The 19,172-nt window shown below is 42.1% G+C and overlaps 1 protein-coding gene across 2 annotated transcripts in view; it reads left to right on the top strand.

Moving 5' to 3' along the window:
• The first annotated feature begins 5,210 nt into the window (after positions 1–5,210).
• LOC139156614 (cytochrome P450 2K6-like) overlaps positions 5,211–19,172 on the top strand; it is a 38,547-nt gene continuing 24,585 nt past the window's right edge. For both annotated transcript variants that reach the window (XM_070732467.1, XM_070732468.1), the window contains exons 1-5: positions 5,211–5,593; positions 7,355–7,517; positions 15,487–15,636; positions 16,507–16,667; positions 17,750–17,923. In XM_070732467.1, coding sequence (XP_070588568.1) covers positions 5,411–5,593; positions 7,355–7,517; positions 15,487–15,636; positions 16,507–16,667; positions 17,750–17,923 — 831 coding nt within the window. In that variant the 5' untranslated portion in view covers positions 5,211–5,410. The remainder of the gene's footprint in view (positions 5,594–7,354; positions 7,518–15,486; positions 15,637–16,506; positions 16,668–17,749; positions 17,924–19,172) is intronic.

The raw sequence follows: 19,172 nt of genomic DNA, 5'->3' as shown, positions 1-19,172 counted from the left end.
TAACCCCCTGACAACTGCCAAGGAAGTGGCTGAACATACCAAAAAAGACCCAATACTCATAAAAGTAATTAATTGTGTATTAAGAGGGTGGAGTAATGAACATGATGGAAAAGACATGTCTGAATTTAAGAGTAAGAGATTGGAGTTATCCTATGTTAAAGGTTGTCTATTATGGGGTGACAGGGTGATAATTCCTGACAGTCTGAAGTCTAAAGTTTTGAATATGTTGCATGTGGGACATCCAGGCATCGTGAGGATGAAGGGGTTAGCAAGGGCCCATTTCTAGTGGCCAGGACTTGATGCCGAAATTGAGGGGTGGGTGGCCAAGTGTGACCCTTGTCAAGAATCAAGGCCAAAACCTCCAAAAACTACACCCATGGATTGGGAGCAACCCAAGGGGCCATGGTCCAGGATACACATTGATTTCGCTGGTCCCATTGGCTCAAAGTATTTCTTAATTGTAGTAGACGCTTATTCTAAGTGGGTCGAGATAATTGTAATGCATAATATCACCACATGTGCAACTATAAGAGCTCTGCGCCATCTCTTTACCACACACGGCTGTCCAGACATATTGGTATCTGATAATGGGCCCCAACTGACAGCCAGACAATTTGAACTATTTCTAGACCAATTAGGAGTAAGGCACGCCCTCATCTCTCCTTTTTCGCCATGGGCGAACGGATTGGCAGAGAGATACGTTCGTGTTGCCAAGGAGGCCTTAAGAAGGGCTGGCCCTGGAGAGGTGCAAGATCATTTAGATAAATTTCTACTGGCCCAACATATAACTCCAAATGCAACAACCCACAGAAGCCCTGCAGAAATCCTCATGGGCAGAAAGCTCAGGTCAACTCTAGATAGGTTACACCCTATGTATTGTACAAATAATTTCATGTCTGAAAATGCTGAAAGACATATGTTTTTGGGGCAATGTATTTTTGCAAGGAATTTTGATGGAGGCCTGAATTGGCTAAAGGGTACCGTGGTGCAACAAAAAGCACCTAAAACTTATGTAATAAGGTTAAACGATGGCCGAATTTGGACTAGGCACATCGATCATTTAAGGAGGTGCCCAGAAACCGAGACTATTCCAAGTGCTAAAACACCTGTTGTAAATACTAAAATGCCTCTTGTAAACGACGCAATACCAACATTAATAGAGTTAAAATTGGACTCACCACAACGAAGCTGTTCAGCCAGCACCACGGGGCCATCTTCGTCAGCAGAGGTCGGTGATGTGCCAGCCAGCTCGACTCTGGGGGCCGGAGTTCAGCCTCGGCCCTCGGAAACCAGAGGAGGTACCGACGAACAGACCTCCTTTTCTGCCGACGGCGAAACTTCAACTGAACTGCGCAGGTCGGAGAGGACCATACAGAAACCGCGCCGATTGGATGACTACATCACATGGCTTTCTGACTAACTGGGTTTTTTTTTGTTCTAGGAAGGGAGGGGTGTTGAATCCTCCTCAGTAAATATTGTAACCAGGGAACTTATGTAAATAGGAGGTCGCGCCTGATTGGTTGAGGCGCTGACAGCTCGGTTTAGGCGGGAACCAAAATTGTATAAAAGGAGAGCTTTCTCCCCGTAACAGCTGAGACGCGTTCCAGCTGATAGTCACTTCCAAGAGCTGAATAAACAGAACCGTCTAGTTACTTGCTGTCTCGAGTCACTTCAATAATCTCTTTTCTAACCAATAGACCAGACTGTCTCTCTATAGTTGAGGTTTCATGTGTTTCTAAAAGCTGTATAGCAATTGTTATGCTTCGGGCCTAAGAATCGGAATAAAGGGAAAATCCACGTGCAGATATTTTAAAGCAAAACATTTTTATAGAGAGAAAAGGTTTACACAGGTCGAATCATGTTTTTTAGTCCATGTTGGCAGCTCTCTCAGTGAAAATGGCACTGCCGCCGAGAGTCCAGGCCAATTAACATTCCTGAGCTAAGATAAGGTCCGTCACTCCCAAACACCACAGAACTCCAAGGATTTTTTTCTTCTTCTTTCTCAGCCAGCTGCATCTGTGTTCATTAGTTTTAAAAGAACAACAGTTTCTCAGCAAGTCATTTCTGGAACTCCGCATCCAAGAACTCCATCATACAAACATTGAAACTCCACAGCTCATTACCCAGAAATCCTGACTTTTATACTGTATGGGATTGGTCACCGATCCCCAGAGCTTGAAATGACTAGACTTCTCCCATAGATTTACTATCTGAACTTCTTCCCATAAAGCTTTTCCTGTCTGTTCTAAACCTTCCAACACGGGCATCTAATAGGGGCTCCTGATCCCCCAGGTCTTCACCCTCCTCTGAGTTAAGGGAGAACACCATTGGGGTTTCTAAAGTCTCTGGAGGTTCCTCAGGTTCTAGCTTTCCCTCACGCTCACTCTCTGATTCAGCTGGCAAGAACGTTGGTCTAGGTTACCAAGGCGGCCCCGGTTCATCCTCCTCAGGATCTGTCACTAATTGGCCGGTCATGGACCACTCACAATAACAATAATCTATGGACACATAAAATGTAGATTCTGATGGGGAAAAATAGTAAGAAATCATGAAAAGTAAGGCATTTTGTGTCATTGTTGATAAATTTTTCTTTGTGGACCATTTGTTTCCTTTGGCTTTTACCATTCTTTTTCTCCTTTATATTTCTGTTTAAAAATGTTTGTTTCTTTTGCTTAGTTCTAATTGTAAATGTATATATTTGCTTTGTCAATTTTATTATATTTCAAAAAACAAAAAAAATAATATTAGTAGCAGCAGCAGCAGTTGAGGAGGTATTATTACCTACACCAGGAAATTCCATGGGGCTCTTGTCAACACCAATGGCACAAAATTGAATGAAGTATAACCCAATATCTCTTTGCCCAAAACCTCTGGCCGAGGTCCCACAGGGCAAGCATCTTTACATGGTGTTAATGTCATCCATTCTGAACAAGACCCTCCACCCCACTCCAGGAATTGATGCAGGATTTATATGTGACAGTTATATGTATAATTGCTGATAATGCTATCTCACATCTTCCTCTTGTCAAAACCATTCCTCCTGAAGGGCCTCAAATGACCATACACTTTCACTTATGGAATATTGGCAGTGATATTAAAACAGTCCCATTAAAAGACCAAGTTTTTTTAACTGTATATTGCTCTTCGATGTTCTCTTTTTACAGGAAACCTGGGTTTCTTCAGAGGTGAAGTTAGATGGTTACTGGATTAAGTTGATCTCTGTTGTCCCAAGTCATGCTGTTTGAACTAAAGGAGGTATTGTGATTCCAGTTAACACAGTCTTGCAATTCAAATCTGTGTCATTGCCTTCTTTACAGCCATGGTTGTTGCTACCTTGCTGTCATCCAAACAGGAGGATATTTTGCTTTTTAGCATTTATATTCCTCCTATGATTCCTCACAATCTGGTGAACTATATTTGGGAGAACATAATTTTTTTTAGTCTTGTGCTCTGAAGCCTTAGATCTATTCGTTAAAAACTTTTATGTTACTCATTTTATTCTTCATGTTACCAGCAACATGGTCTATTAACTATTCTTCCATTCCACATTGGGACTAGAATGTTGCTGCGCCTTTTTGTCTGTGATCAGAAATATAACTGCTTCTAAGTTAAAATAGTATATATCTCTAGTATAATATTAATGTGTAACCCCCTCTGGCTCAAAAGGATAGGTTAAGTTATTCTTGATGTTATTCAGTAAATCTTAGCTCATAAACCTGTGTATCTGGCTATATTCTACATCAATGTAGAGTACTTTCTACTTTCTATGATAAATGCTATGTATAAGCATTCTAAAAGTGACAAAAAGCAGGTTTAATTTTGGGATTCTTTCACAATTGTGTTTCAGTGTATTGCTCATGACCAGGAAATCCATTTGACCCAGCAACAATTCTAAAAGCTGCAACCACCAACATCATTGTTTCTTTTTTACTTGGCAAGAGATTTGAATATGAAGATGCTACACTTCTAAGACTACTGGAATTAGGTGAAGAAAATATGCACCTTGTAGCAACTCCCGCTGTGTTAGTAATGTAAACTTTCATATGAAATAAACTTCATCCCTGCTTTAATAAAGCTTTATATCCCTAACCCAACCGGTTGCTGGGATTCGTGTTGCAGGAGGCGGTCCCGCAAGTAATCTGATCCTATGCCATGTAGGGCTTTATAGGTCATAACCAACACTTTGAATTGGGGCCGGAAACCAATTTGCAGCCAATGCAGTCCATGGAGTGCTGAAGAAACATGAGCATACCTTGGGAGGCCCATGACTGCTTGCATGGCTGCACTCTGCACAATTTGTAGTTTCCGAACACTCTTCAAAGGTAGCCCCATGTAGAGAGCATTGCAGTAGTCGAACCTTGAGGTGATAAGGGCATGAATGACTGTGAGTAGAGACTCCCTGTTCAAATAGGGCCGCAACTGGTGCACCAGGCGAACCTAGGCAAACGCCCTCTCGCCACAGCCGAAAGATGATGGTCCAGTGTCAGATGTGGATCAAGGAGGATGCCCAAGTTGCAGACCCTCTCTGAGGGAGCCAAAAGTCGTCCCCCCCCCCGAATAATGGATGGACAGATGGAAATGTCCTTGGGAGGCAGAACCCACAGCCACTCTGTCTTGTTGGGATTGAGTCCGAACCTTATGCCCTAAAAGTCCTGTCCTGTCCTTTTAATCCCATCAACTGGAGTGGAAAGTCTTTTGTTTGTGAATCGATGACCAGACATTCTCAATGGGCACAAAATATCCACCTCTAAAGACTTCAGGCTTCTGTTAAGATTTTTCTACATTTCTCCTTTGGGGAAACATAATATTCTCCCTCTTTTAATATTTCCCCCCAAAAAATGCATTCTTGGGGGGAGGGACTTCTTACCAAAATATTTGCAGCCAAATAAGAGACAATGCAGGGGGGGAAAAACCCGACCCAGAAAATATTTTTTTCCTACTCACAAAAACATGAAAAATTCTTTAGTATTCATCCAGTGTAAAAATGTTGCATCAATAAGTAACTAGATAAGTATTCAAGAAGCCATGCCTCTTTTGTTCTTGGGACCCAGTATTGCCTAATTTAATCCTATTTGTTAGAATCCTTAACTGTAAAGTGAAACATTTACATGAAGGCTATGTAAACTATTACTAACATCTATCCCAAATGTTGGACTGTTGCACAATTCAAATAACTTTAAACTTGTTTCCAAAGGTTTCATAGATCCCGCCCATGCAGTTCAGGTCAAATGCCTGAGTAGGAAAGAGAAAACAAGGGAGGTTCTCTCTTATACAGTATAGGGCATGCAGATGATTCAGTAGAAAGGGCAGATAGACTACGTCTAATTCAGTACTTTGAAATACATGCTCATATCACTTCAGTTTGCAGAATTAATTGTAATTGTTACTCAAAACATCTTAGTAAAAGGAAATGGATTGGACTGGAACAATTTCAATTGTATTACTATTTATTCTTGCAATTATGTTCCTTTTGAAAAAGAACAGTTCCAGGAATAACAGCTCCCACAATCTCCCTCCAGGACCCAAAACTATACCCATTTTGGGAAATTTGCACATGATGGATCTGAAGAGGCCTTACAGGACAATGATCAAGGTAAAGTGTGATGATTAACAAATATATTTACCATTCTTCGTCAAAATATGTTGAAATAACACAAGCATGTGATAACTTGCTTAGATAAGTATTGTGTGTTTACTGAAGTTTTTCAGCATCTATGGACATATTTTTAAAATGAGATTTACCTAATATCTGAATATATCCTGCTTGAACAAGGGGTTTCACTGGAATATTTTTAACATCTCTTCCAACTCTGCTATTATGTTATTTTGCTATATTTATGAGTCCTGGAAGAATTATTCAAAGAAAATCTGTTTTGTTAATGGAAGTTGAATGATGGCAACTGGACTTCTGTTCTTTTTTGGTTTGAAACATTTTGCTACTTAATCCAAATAAGTAATCCTTAAAGTTGGTTAGGGGGACCCCATATACCCAAGTGGTATATATGTCTAGATGCTGTTGCTATTTCTCACCTAATGTGGATAGACTCATTAGGACCCATCTAAAAGAAGGAATTTTGAGAAATGACCTTTAATGACTCTCTGGCTTAACTACATTGTACGGCATACATAGGGTCCCCTTCCCCAACTTCCTCAGACTGAAGAAGCTACTTGGATAAGCAGCCAAAAGTTTCAAACCAAGACAGAAAAGAAGTCCACTTGCCTTGACTCAACTTCTAGCAACTGTACTTGGATGACTGAGAATCTTCACTGATATTTGTTAATAGATGTAAAATTCTGTAGTTGTTCATTCAGATTTGCAGAACTGCTTCGAAATCCATGGAAATATAAATGCTGTTACATTAGATGCAAGATTTTCTTACAGCTTTTTAAGAAGAGGAGTGGGCTATTTTCAGAGTCATTTATGAGAATATACTTTAAGTTTTTTCCTTAAGGAATTCCCCTGTTCATCTTCAGAAATTTCAAGGGGCACAATAGGAAAGTTTCTGTGTGATCCTTTTAATAACTGGTCAGAGCAGGGGTGGGTTACTCCCGGTTCAGTCAGAGCAAGGGTGGGTTCCCGAACTGGTAGCGACCCACTGGTGATGTCACTGATCCAGTTTGGTCGGTACTAGACCAAGGGCGCCACCATCTTTTTTTATAATTTTTTTCATTTTTTAAAAAAAAAGTTTTTAAAGAAATTATTCTAAGCATGCGCAAAAGCCGAGTTTCTGGCACTATGCATGTGGTTGCCATTTTGTTTTTGGCTTTTTACATTTTCTGATTTTTTGTACTGCGTATGTGCGTGCACACAAAGCACGTGCCTGCCTACAAGGCACACACACACAGTGTGGGAGGAAGAAAACCAGCAGCAAGGTAAGTAGGGACCCACCCCTGGGTCAGAGTCTCTTTTAACTAAAATTCAACTGTTTGTCCAACACTAAAGGCTTCAAGGCAGCTTTACAAAATGCTGGAATATAAATATACCTCTTGTGCAGGCTTCATCTTCATACAGAGTCTTACAAAGTTGAGCCCTTTATGAGAAATGTTCATGAGAAACATTTATCAGTTTGACATGATCATCCAGTGTGCAAGAACTCTCTTATTACATTAGGGTCATTTTGATTTGATACACCCCACCCGCCCACCCACACATACACACACAATATAGTAAATGAGATGAAATGAAAATTAAAAATCATAAAAATACAGCATCATAACATGCCATAAAGCAAAAACAGAAAATAACATGATTTTATCCTTGGAATAGATATTAAAGTTTAAACAAAATTCTACACATGATTAATTATTAATTGTTGATCAAACAGTCTTTTGCTTTTCATCTGTTGAATTTCAGTTGTCCAAAAAATATGGTCCCATTTTCCGCCTCAGACTGGGATTCCAGGAAATGGTGGTGCTGACTGGCTATGAGACAGTCAAAGAAGCTCTAGTGAACCAGGCTGATGCATTTGCAGAGAGAGCCTCCACCCCCTTTTTTAAGGAGTTTGCAAAGGGCTTTGGTGAGTTGTTTTATTCTGAATCATAAGTGATAATCATTTCATATGTGTGATCGATATTCTGTAGAATTTTTCACCTGGATTTTTCCTGGGCAATAACCTCAGAGAACCGGGATAGCTTCTGCCAATCCAAACAGGATAGACAAACAATATTTGTGTTGTTATTTTGGCCTGTTCCCAACTGTTAATAGAGGGAACTAGAGAGAAAAAAGTAATGGCAAGATTTTAGTAAAAATATTTTCCCTTTACACACACACAGACAGATACACACACACACACACACACACCCCAGGCTTAATTCCACTTCTTTGAAAAATGTTATGCATATAATTCACTTTATTTATCTACTTATAATATGTAGTTATCCATTCCTTTCTTTTGCGCAATGTTTCTGCCAGTTTCTCTTCCCTGATACACAATATGGTCTAATTTTTTGGGGTGTGTGAAATTGTTCTCCACAATTTCCATTTTTATGTCAACCCATATATCTTAAAATGTCATAATTTTTATTCAATCAATAACAAATCAATATCCTGTTTCACACCCATTTTTATCCTGTTCCACACCTATTTTTATCCTCTGCAGAGGAGAAAGGTACAGAGAGAAAGAGAGAACAAGAGAGAGAGAAAGAGAGAAAGCAATAGACAGAGCGAGATAGAAAGTGAGAGAGAGGGAAAGAGAGAGAGAGATAGCAAGGGAGAGAGAACAAGAGAGAAAGTGTGTGTGAGAGAGAAAGAAAGCAAGAGAGAGAGAGAAAAATGAGAGAGAGAGAAAGAAAGAAAGAAAGAGAGAGAGAGAGAAAGAAAACAAGAGAGAAAGAGAATAAGAGAGAGAAAGAGAGAGCAACAGACAGAGAGAGATAGAAAGGAGAGTGGGAGACAGAAAGTGTCCCGAGTCTTCGGAGAGGGGCGGCATACAAATCTAAATAATAAATAAAATAAATAAAGTGAGAAAAAGAGAGTGAGAGCAAGAGGGGAGAGAGAGAGAGAGAGAGAGAGCAAGAAAGCAAGAGAGAGAGAGAGAGGAAGAAAGCAAGAGAGAGAGAACAGTGGAAGGAAGAGAGAGAGAGAGAAATGATAGAAAAAAGGGGAGAAAAAAGAAATGAGAAAATGATTGAGGCAGAGAATGACAGGAAAGAGATAGAAACAGAAAGAGAAGTGACTCTTGATTTAAAACATATGGTAAAAGCACTTAAATAATAACAGAGAAAAAAAACAGCCCTCACCTGTTTTTATTAATAGTTATGATTTTGGTTTTGCTGGTTGTTTTAGTTTTAATAGTAATGGATTTTGGTTTTTTTAATTATTAATTTCTTTTAATAAAAAAGAAGGGATTTATTTATTTATTTATTTATTTATTTATTTATACATACGTACGTACGTACGTACGTACGTACGTACATACATACATACATACATACATACATACATACATACTTCTATGTTGCCCAGTCCCAAGGGGACTACCGCGCAGACACTATACTTTTCCGCCCACCCCGAAAATAAATTAGAGGGAACACTGGTGGCAAACACATCCAAAGTAATGCCTCATAACCCTACTCTTGGGGAGAGAAAGAGGCAATACGCAAAAGTTAAAGAAGCAACAGCAATTCCACCTATTTACATGTCTAAGCTAGCAACAACAAAGCTAATTACAGGAGGGAAGGAAGGGTGTGGGTCTGTGACACCGCAATGAGCAAATTGAGCAGTATTATATAAGCCAACTATGTCTTCAATGCGGAGTTTAATACTCTGATGACATTAGTAGATAACTAACAAAAGCTTAATAATTTTTATAGTATACAGTGGTATCTCTACTTAAGAACTTAATTCATTCCGTGACCAGGTTCATAAGTAAAAAAGTTTGTAAGTAGAAGCAATTTTTCCCATAGGAATTAATGTAAAAGCAAATAATGTGTGCAAACCCATTAGGAAAGAAATAAAAGCTCGGAATTTGGGTGGGAGGAGGAGGAGAAAGAGGAGGAAGAGGTTGCTGCCGAAGGAAGAAGGTAAGGAGAGGGAAATCAAAAAAATCCAAAACTTCAAGGGATTCTGAGGCAGCGAGAAGGAGCACGCGCCTCCCATACACCCAGCATGAGGCTGCCTTGTCAGATTATGGGAGATAAATCACAGCCCGCGTGAGCTGCAATAAATCAAATCTGGAGGCGATGGATAAAGTTACAGAAACGGTCTTCAAAATGAAGTTACTTTTATTAATAAAAACAATAAATCAGCTATGCCTGGTCCCAGGCTTTTGCTATGCGTCTACATTGCTAGAGAGTTAGAGGAAAGATGGAGATTTTCCTTCTTCTTCACCGAGAAGAGAGGAAGTGATGCTGGCTATCTAGACAGGATTTACATCATAATGGGTGGAGCTAGATTAACATACACAGAGTTAATTACTGAATGTCTCTGAATGTCTCTGGGGCTACACAGCGTGACATGCCTCCCATACACTGTGCCAGAGAGAAACCCAGGCGGGCGAGAGGGGGGAACCTCCCACTCCTTTGACCGAAAGGCGGTTGCTGCTTCTGCTGCTACCTGCTTTCTCTTCCTTCCCATGCTGAAGGACTCCCCTCTTCTCTCACTCACTTGCTTTGTAGCCGGCGACTTTCCTTCACTTTGGTGACTTCTCAGTTTGGCTGAAGCCAATTGGATTTGGCCGGGGCAAAGCACCCCCTTTTGCCTTTCTGCGCCCAGATGCTCTGGGAGGCAACCTTGCACCAGGTGTATGGGAGGCAGTGTGAGGGAGTTACCACACCGAAGTGGTTTATTCACTCTCCAAGTGACCAGAGAAAGGAAAATGCTCCGTTCACTCTGGACTGCCAAAGCCTCCTTAACTGCCACCGAAAGGCTCCTCTAGCAGCACAGAAAATCCCGAGATGGCCTGAATGAAAGGGAGAATGGCAGGAAACTAGCTGGGCCTTCATGCCACTCTTGGGTTAGCCATACCCTCACTGGGATTTGAACTTGAACCTTGTAAGGCAGAGAATTAACCTCTAGGCTATAGTATCTAATATAAAAAAACATATAACTCTTCCCTGATACAAAGCTGAAGGGATTATATATATATATATATATATATATATATATATATATATATATATATATATATATATATATATATATATATATATACAGTGATCCCCCGCTCGTTGTGAGGGTTCCGTTCCAGGACCCCCCGCAACGAGCGGGTTTTCGCGAAGTAGCGCTGCGAAAGTAAAAACACCATCTGCGCATGTGCAGATGGTGTTTTTAACTTCCACAGCGCTAGCGAGGAGCCGAAGATTGGGGGCGGGGCGGCTGTTTTAAAACGTCGCCGCCGACATGGGGGGCTCGCTAGCACCCTCCCGAACCCCCAACCCAGGTTTGGGGAGGTGCTAGCGAGCCCCCCATGTCGGCGGGGACGTTTTAAAACACCTGCGCGGCTTTCCAATGAGTCCCGAAGACAAACGCGGAAGTTTGATGCTTGTCTTCGGGACTCATTGGAAAGCTCCGATCGTTTTAAAACAGTTGCGCCGTTCTCCGCTGACTCCTAAAGCGGGGAAGTTCGCCAGGAGTCAGCGGAGAACGGCGCAACTGTTTTAAAACGATCGGAGCTTTCCAATGAGTCCCGAAGACAAACGTCAAACTTCCGCGTTTGTTTTCGGGACTCATTGGAAAGCCGCGCGGGTGTTTTAAAACGTCCCCGCCGACATGGGGGGCTCGCTAGCACCCCCCCAAACCCGGGTTGGGTTGGGGGTGCGAAATGACTTGGAGGAATGTGAAGCTGAAACCGGCCGATTTGGACTTCCGATTCCTCCAAGTCACTTCGCCGCTCGTGTCCTGGCTAAACCGGGCAGCAGGAGACAGGCTTTGAGTTTTGGCTGCGGGGCGAGGGAGTTAGGAAAGTCCTACTTCTCCCCCCGCAGCCAAAAACTTAAAGCCTGTCTCCTGCTGCCCGGTTTAGCCAGGACACGAGCGGCGAAATGACTTGGAGGAATGTGAAGCTGAAACCGGCCGGTTTGGACTTCCCATTCCTCCAAGTCACTTCGCCGCTCGTGTCCTGGCTAAACCGGGCAGCAGGAGACAGGCTTTGAGTTTTGGCTGCGGGGCGAGGGAGTTAGGAAAGTCCTACTTCTCCCCCAGCAGCCAAAAACTCAAAGCCTGTCCCGACAGCCCCCCACCCCAGCACTTTGAATCCAGCAGCTTCTGCTGGATACGGGCGGTGGGTGGGACGAGCGGTGCGGAAGCCAGGGGCTGTGGCAGCTCGCCCCCCCCATCGCCCGTATCCAGCAGAAACGGCGGGATTCAAAGTGCTGGGGTGGGGGTGTCCCGACAGCCCCCCACCCCAGCACTTTGAATCCAGCAGCTTCTGCTGGATACGGGCGGTGGGTGGGACGAGCGGTGCGGAAGCCAGGGGCTGTGGCAGCTCGCCCCCCCACCGCCCGTATCCAGCAGAAGCGGCGGGATTCAAAGTGCTGGGGTGGGGGGTGTCCCGACAGCCCCCCACCCCAGCACTTTGAATCCAGCAGCTTCTGCTGGATACGGGCGGTGGGTGGTACGAGCGGTGCGGAAGCCAGGGGCTGTGGCAGCTCGCCCCCCATCGCCCGTATCCAGCAGAAGCGGCGGGATTCAAAGTGCTGGGGTGGGGGGGTGTCCCGACAGCCCCCCACCCCAGCACTTTGAATCCAGCAGCTTCTGCTGGATACGGGCGGTGGGTGGGACGAGCGGTGCGGAAGCCAGGGGCTGTGGCAGCTCGCCCCCCCATCGCCCATATCCAGCAGAAGTGGCGGGATTCAAAGTGCTGGGGTGGGGGGTGTCCCGACAGCCCCCCACCCCAGCACTTTGAATCCAGCAGCTTCTGCTGGATACGAGCGGTGGGTGGGACGAGCGGTGCGGAAGCCAGGGGCTGTGGCAGCTCGCCCCCCCATCACCCGTATCCAGCAGAAGCGGCGGGATTCAAAGTGCTGGGGTGGGGGGTGTCCCGACAGCCCCCCACCCCAGCACTTTGAATCCAGCAGCTTCTGCTGGATACGGGCGGTGGGTGGGATGAGCGGTGCGGAAGCCAGGGGCTGTGGCAGCTCGCCCCCCCCATCGCCCGTATCCAGCAGAAGCGGCGGGATTCAAAGGGATTCAAGGCTAACTTCTGCGCTTGGCTTGAGGACTCAGCTGGGAAGCGGCACGGGTGTTTTAAAAGGTCTCCGCCGGCATGGGGGGCTTCCTACCACCACCCCCGAACCCCCAACCCGGGTTTGGGGGGGGTACTAAGAAGCCCCCCATGCCGGCGGAGACCTTTTAAAACACCCGTGCCGCTTCCCAACTGAGTCCCGAAGCCAAACGAACCCGGGTGGCCGGGCGAGCAGCGAGCAAATGGCGGGTGGCCGGGCGAAGGGCGGGCGAAGGGCGGGCGAGCGGGTGCTGGGGGGGCTTCTCGCCCTGCCGCCAGCAAGAGGGGGAAGACCCAGGGAAGCCGCCCAGCAGGTGATCTGCCCGGCGGGGAACACCATCTACGCATGCGTGGCCATAGGAAAAGGGCGCGCATGCGCAGATGGTGTTTTTACTTCCGGGTTGAAAAATCGCGATGTAGCCCGTTCGCAATGGTCGGGGACGCAATAACCAGGGGATCACTGTGTATATATATATATATATATATATATATATATATATATATATATATATATAAAACATGTTTTTTTTTTTACTGAATTTGATAATTAAGGGAGACTAGGATAGATCTATTTCGGCTTTATTTTGGCCTCATCAGCTAGCCATACCCACTGGGACTTGAACCTGCAACCTTTGCCTTGTAAGGCAAAGAATTATCCTCTAGGCTACAGTATTATCCTCTAGGCTACAGTATCCAATCCCTCCAACTTGCAAAGAACTGATAAAGAAATAAAGGGAGACTGGTATTTCAAGCTTTTTAGCTTTTGTCAGCCAAGCCATAGCCTTCTAGGATTTGAACCTGGGCAGCTTATGCCTTGCTAGGCGTGATTTTTCCTCTGAGCCACAGGATCTACTCTTTTATCAGCTGAGCCAGGGAAAGATTACATGTTTTTCTATCGAATCACCCGGCATACCCAAATATGGGAGGGAGCTCACTGCTCCCTTTTTCCTTTATATATACTGCTCAAAAAAATAAAGGGAACATTCAAATAACACATCCTAGATCTGAATGAATGAAGTATTCTCATTGAATACATTGTTCTGTACAAAGTTGAATGTGCACAACAGCATGCGAAATTGATTGTCAATCAGTGTTGCTTCCTAAGTGGACAGTTTGATTTTACAGAAGTTTGAATTACTTGGAGTTGTATTGTGTTGTTTAAGTGTTCCTTTTATTTTTTTTGAGCAGGTTCTTATGTTAAACCTTTTGAGCTTTAATATAAAATTTTCCATATACGCATCTTTGGTTTCTCATTGGGACCATTGTAAAAGGAATAAGAAACAAGAAAACATTTTAATTTTTTTAAAAAGGCAAAGCTTTATTTTCCAATAAAAAAATAAGACAAGAGCTTCCTCTTTTGACGAAAAACCAAGTTACAGCTACTTAATAAGGAATAACCTATGTAAATTTTAAAAAGGACTGCAGAAAACATCAAATTACATTTGTTTATCCCACTTAGCCATTTTACAAATTGAAAAATAAAAGAATAATTTTCCCAGAGACTGAGTAAAAAAAGGAAGATAAGCTTAGAATTTCAAATGTAGATTCTTCAAATAGTCAAAAAACTCTATCTCTTTTAAAAGCTTGAACAAACCATAATACCGGTAATTGTCCAAAAATATGTTAGGATCTGAAGCGTTAGCTTTCAATAAATCTATACAAAGGGACTTTGATCCAGTTCCAGATTTGTTAACCCATCCAAAAAAATATCAAGATTTCACAGCTGAAGGACTAGCAAAGTGGATTTCATCTGATGGTCCAAAGTTGAAGTCTGTACATTTCTTGAGCAAAATATATATATATATTTTAAAAAGAAACAAGCTGTTTTTCACATTTTTTATATTTGATAATTAAACAATTGTGGAAATATCAATGGTACATTGCTCTCAGTTCAGACCAGTTCTTAGAACTGGTAGCATTTGCAGCAGGAGGCTCTGTCCATCTGCTCAGGACACTTCTGTGCATGTGCAGAAGCATTGCCCATGCACACATGCACAGAATCATTGTGTGTGCCTGCAAGCACAGACACGCAAACTAATACTAAAGGATTTTAGAACCCACTACTGGACAACAAGCATTATAATTGTTCTGCCGGCGTGTCCCAACCGCCTGTAATTACAGGGTAATTAGTTGAGAAAGACACACACCACAGGATAGAAGGAAAACCAAAAGTCTTTATCAACAGAAAAGCAGAAAAAACTCCCCTTTTAAATGTCAAAGGGATTTTCTGGTACACACAAGGCACAGGTTAAATGCAATCCAATTTCTCACCCAGTATCTGGGAAAATTGAGACCAATTCCAAAGTCCAGAAAGTCCACACACAGTCTTGAACAGGGAAACAGCAAAAACCACGATCTTGATGAAACTATGAATCAGATAAACTTCCACAAGGCTAAACCAGCACACTGTTCTTTTTATCTGTAGCACTAATTACAGCAGCCCCACCCAACCACAGGTGGCCTCACTTATCTCCTGTAATAATCCTTCAGTTGTTCTCTCCTATGCATCACTCTACGCATGCGTGGATCTGTCATAAGTTCTTGTTCAGAATCCAGGGATGATAAGGATGATTGATCTCCTCCTGGGCTGTCTGCCAAACTCCCCCCTTCCCTGCTACTCACGCTTCCTTCGTTAGAGGAGCCTTCGTCGGGAGATTCTATCGTGAGCAAAACAGACCTGTGGCATGTGGATGTTTTCCCCACATCCACCTCCACATTCCTTGGGGCAGGAGCTGGGCCAGAGCCAACCACAACAATAATGGTGATACTTTTCTGTTACAATGGGTTTTAAATTTCACCCCTTGTCTTAACCTTCTCATTTCAGGTATTATTTTTTCTCATGGTGAGAACTGGAAAGCAATGCGACGATTTACATTATCCACATTACGGGACTATGGAATGGGCAGGAAGACCATTGAAGACAAAATTATTGAAGAGTGTAGTGTCTTGACAAAAACTATTAAGACTTATGCAGGTGGGTTGTCATTTCCTCCTAATACTTTACTGGGTGTCTTTCAGGACAAGTGTAGAATGTGAAATTATTTATTTTATTTATTTGTTTTACTTTGTCAAATACATATAGGTAGTATCCATAGATATAATGCTGTTTATATACATGAGATGGGTACTAATAAGAGGGAAACATTAGGAAAGGGACAGTAGGGATGCTGGTGCACTTGTGCACATGTAATACCTTGAGACAGGGCAACTAGATGCAGTCATCAGATAAGGCTAAGTAAGCATAATCCAGAAAACTTCCTCCAAAGTGTTTCTAAGACAGCAAAGAACCAGTACAGCTCTCTCTTGTCACTGCCAATAGCCTGAAAGGAAGTCTGAGTCCTCAGGTCCAGCACATTGGGCCAAGGTCTGACTCAGGGTAAACTGGCACTCCAGCAGAGTGTGCCAAACATAACCAGAAAGGCTCCAGAGTTTCCACCAAAATACCATGCCTCTTGTGCCTACCTCCAACATATTAACAATCCTACTCAATATAACCCAGCATTTCCCATCCAATAACCTACAATAATCCAAATTGAAATATTTATGAAATTTGGCAGCCATCTGCTATTTAAAACTGCAATAATTTAATGAGGCTATATCCAGAGATTACCTTAAAGACTTCCTCATTTGCAAAGAAACCATTACTAATGTATGAACAATAAAAATGCAGTTGTACCTCTGAGACATTCAAGTACGTGTTCACATTTTAAAATTTAAATACTTCCTATTTTATCAGCACTGACTGCAGCTTCTATGATATTCCCCCTTTATGTAAGCTGGTTTTGATTCTAAATTCATTAGCAGTCATTCAGAATTCTATTTTGATCTATTGTTTGCTTTCCAGGAAAGCCATTTGAGATCCAAACAGTTACAACTGCTGCTGTTTCCAACATCATAGTTTCTATTCTACTTGGGAAGCGCTATGAGTATGAAGATGCCACATTTCTACGACTTTTGAAGATAATCAGTGAAAATATACGTCTTTCAGGGACCCCAAATATAGCGGTAATCTAATACAGTATTTCATTTGAAAAAAAATGCATGTATAGGCAGATATACGTCATTTTGCTTTATTGCTAAGCAAGGCATATTGCTTGTCATAGCAAGATTGTGTTCAAATAATAAAATGAACATGATGTCATTTTATTATAGTTGCATTGAAGTATATGATGTAAGTATGCAAGTCACTTTTTTCTGCTGTTACATACTTACTGTCCTTTCTTTCAATAACCAAATGTCCATGTTACTTGTGAATGCACTCAAATTGTAAGGTTGGCAGCCTTCTATTGAAAATGCCATTTCCATTTCTTTCCCTCTCTCATACACTTTACCCCACAACTCTAAAAGCACTAAATAGGAAATCAACAGGATGGAGCATGAGGAACTCATTTAAGAGTATATTGGAAAATATACATTTCTTTTCCCAATAATAGAAACATAGAAACATAGAAGACTGACGGCAGAAAAAGACCCCATGGTCCATCTAGTCTGCCCTTTTACTATTTCCTGTATTTTATCTTACAATGGATATATGTTTATCCCAGGCATGTTTAAATTCGGTTACTGTGGATTTACCAACCACGTCTGCTGGAAGTTTGTTCCAAGGATCTACTACTCTTTCAGTAAAATAATACTTTCTCATGTTGCCTTTGATCTTTCCCCCAACTAACTTCAGATTGTGTCCCCTTGTTCTTGTGTTCACTTTCCTGTTAAAAACACTTCCCTCCTGAACCCTATTTAACCCTTTAACATATTTAAATGTTTCGATCATGTCCCCCCTTTTCCTTCTGTCTTCCAGACTATACAGATTGAGTTCTTTAAGTCTTTCCTGATACGTTTTATACTTCAGACCTTCCACCATTCTTGTAGCCCGTCTTTGGACCCGTTAATTGTATGGAGATTTAGTACATGGGATTTGGGTGTTAGTGAACTTGGATATATTTCCTCAATTATGTGCTTTTGCTTATTATTGGGGTTTATTTGTGTAGACTTATGGAACATGTTCATTAAAATGCTTTGAAATGTCTGATAACTGTATTCAGAGTGTTCAATGTTCTTAATATAGGTTTTCTTCATTATTCTTTCAGCTATATAACATGTTTCCTATACTGGGATTCCTTTTGGGTTCACATAAAAAAGTAATAAATAACAGAAATGAGTTCCAGGATTTCATGCAGACTACCTTTATAGAATATCTCAAAAATCTTGATGAAAATGACCAGAGGAGTTTTATTGATTCATTTCTTATTCGGCAAAGAGAGGTAATGGATTATTTTATTATTTTATCTATGCCTTGAAGTACAAGAGTTTTTTAACATTTTAAAAAATATGCCTACTTGTAAATTACACGTGGTTGGTGAACATTCTTGCTTTAGAAATGTGGGGGGGGGGGGAGAGAACAGGAGGGTGAACCAAATTTGTTCTCCTTTCTAATCATTCCTTCTTGATTATTTGTTTCTGAGCAATTTCAATTACAGTCAATTTACTGTTTTTTATTGTTATTATTGTTGTTTGTATTAAAGGGACCATCAATATATATATTCTGATCCAGCCTTTGGTGGGACAAATATATATATTTTTGTATTACCATTTTATTGTATAAAAGCAGATGTGTCAGGGAGACAACTGTGAGCTGGAGCAGGCCTGGAATAAATATTAAAATCTTCATGCTGGGGAAGAGATGGTGGAAGACTGCAAGTTGGCTGTTGCAGAAGACGCAGGGCAGCTAATAGTTAGTGTCCCTTCTTTTCTGACTACAGTCTGAGAATAGACTATAAAACATGATTTCAAAACATCAGACCTAAAGGTCCTACTTTTTCATATCATATTGGTTGTAGGAAAAACATCAATTATCTGGGACTTAACCACTGACCTGACATTTATTATGGAGGCCTGGCAGAAAAAAAGTAGAGATTGTTAATGAAATTAATGAAAACTTTAGAAATTTTATTTCACTGTCTGGACATTTTGTTAGAGTGATTAGTTCAAATTTTCTGCCATACAGATACTCATGGAAATGCTTGATGCCGGCCACTGCTGCAAGCCCTTCCTTATATAGTTCACTGTAGTTTTTCTCAACTAGGGACAGAATCTTGAAGTAAAAGGCAATGGGGGCTTCTGTTCTGACCAGAATATCTCCGGGACCACCTTCTGCTGCACGAATCCCAGCAACCGGTTAAGTCTCACAGAGTTGGCCTTCTCTGGGTCCCGTCAACTAAACAATGTCATTTGGTGGGACCCAGGGGAAGAGCCTTCTCTGTGGCAGCCCCGACCCTCTGGAACCAGCTCCCCCCAGAGATTAGAATTGCCTGCACCCTCCTTGCTTTTCGTAAACTCCTTAAAACCCACCTCTGCCGTCAGGCATGGGGGAATTGAGACATCTCCTCCGGGCCTATACAGTTTATGCATGGTATGTTTGTCTGTATGTTTTTGCTTTTTAATAAGGGGTTTTTAGTGACTTTTAAATTACAGTGGAACCTCGACATACGAGCAGCTCTACTTACGAGCTAC

The sequence above is a fragment of the Erythrolamprus reginae genome, chromosome 1, assembly GCF_031021105.1.
Source record: "Erythrolamprus reginae isolate rEryReg1 chromosome 1, rEryReg1.hap1, whole genome shotgun sequence".
Taxonomy (NCBI): Eukaryota; Metazoa; Chordata; class Lepidosauria; order Squamata; family Dipsadidae; genus Erythrolamprus; species Erythrolamprus reginae.
The sequence above is the reverse complement of the archived record's forward strand: the minus strand, read 5'-3'. Positions and strand labels throughout refer to the sequence as shown.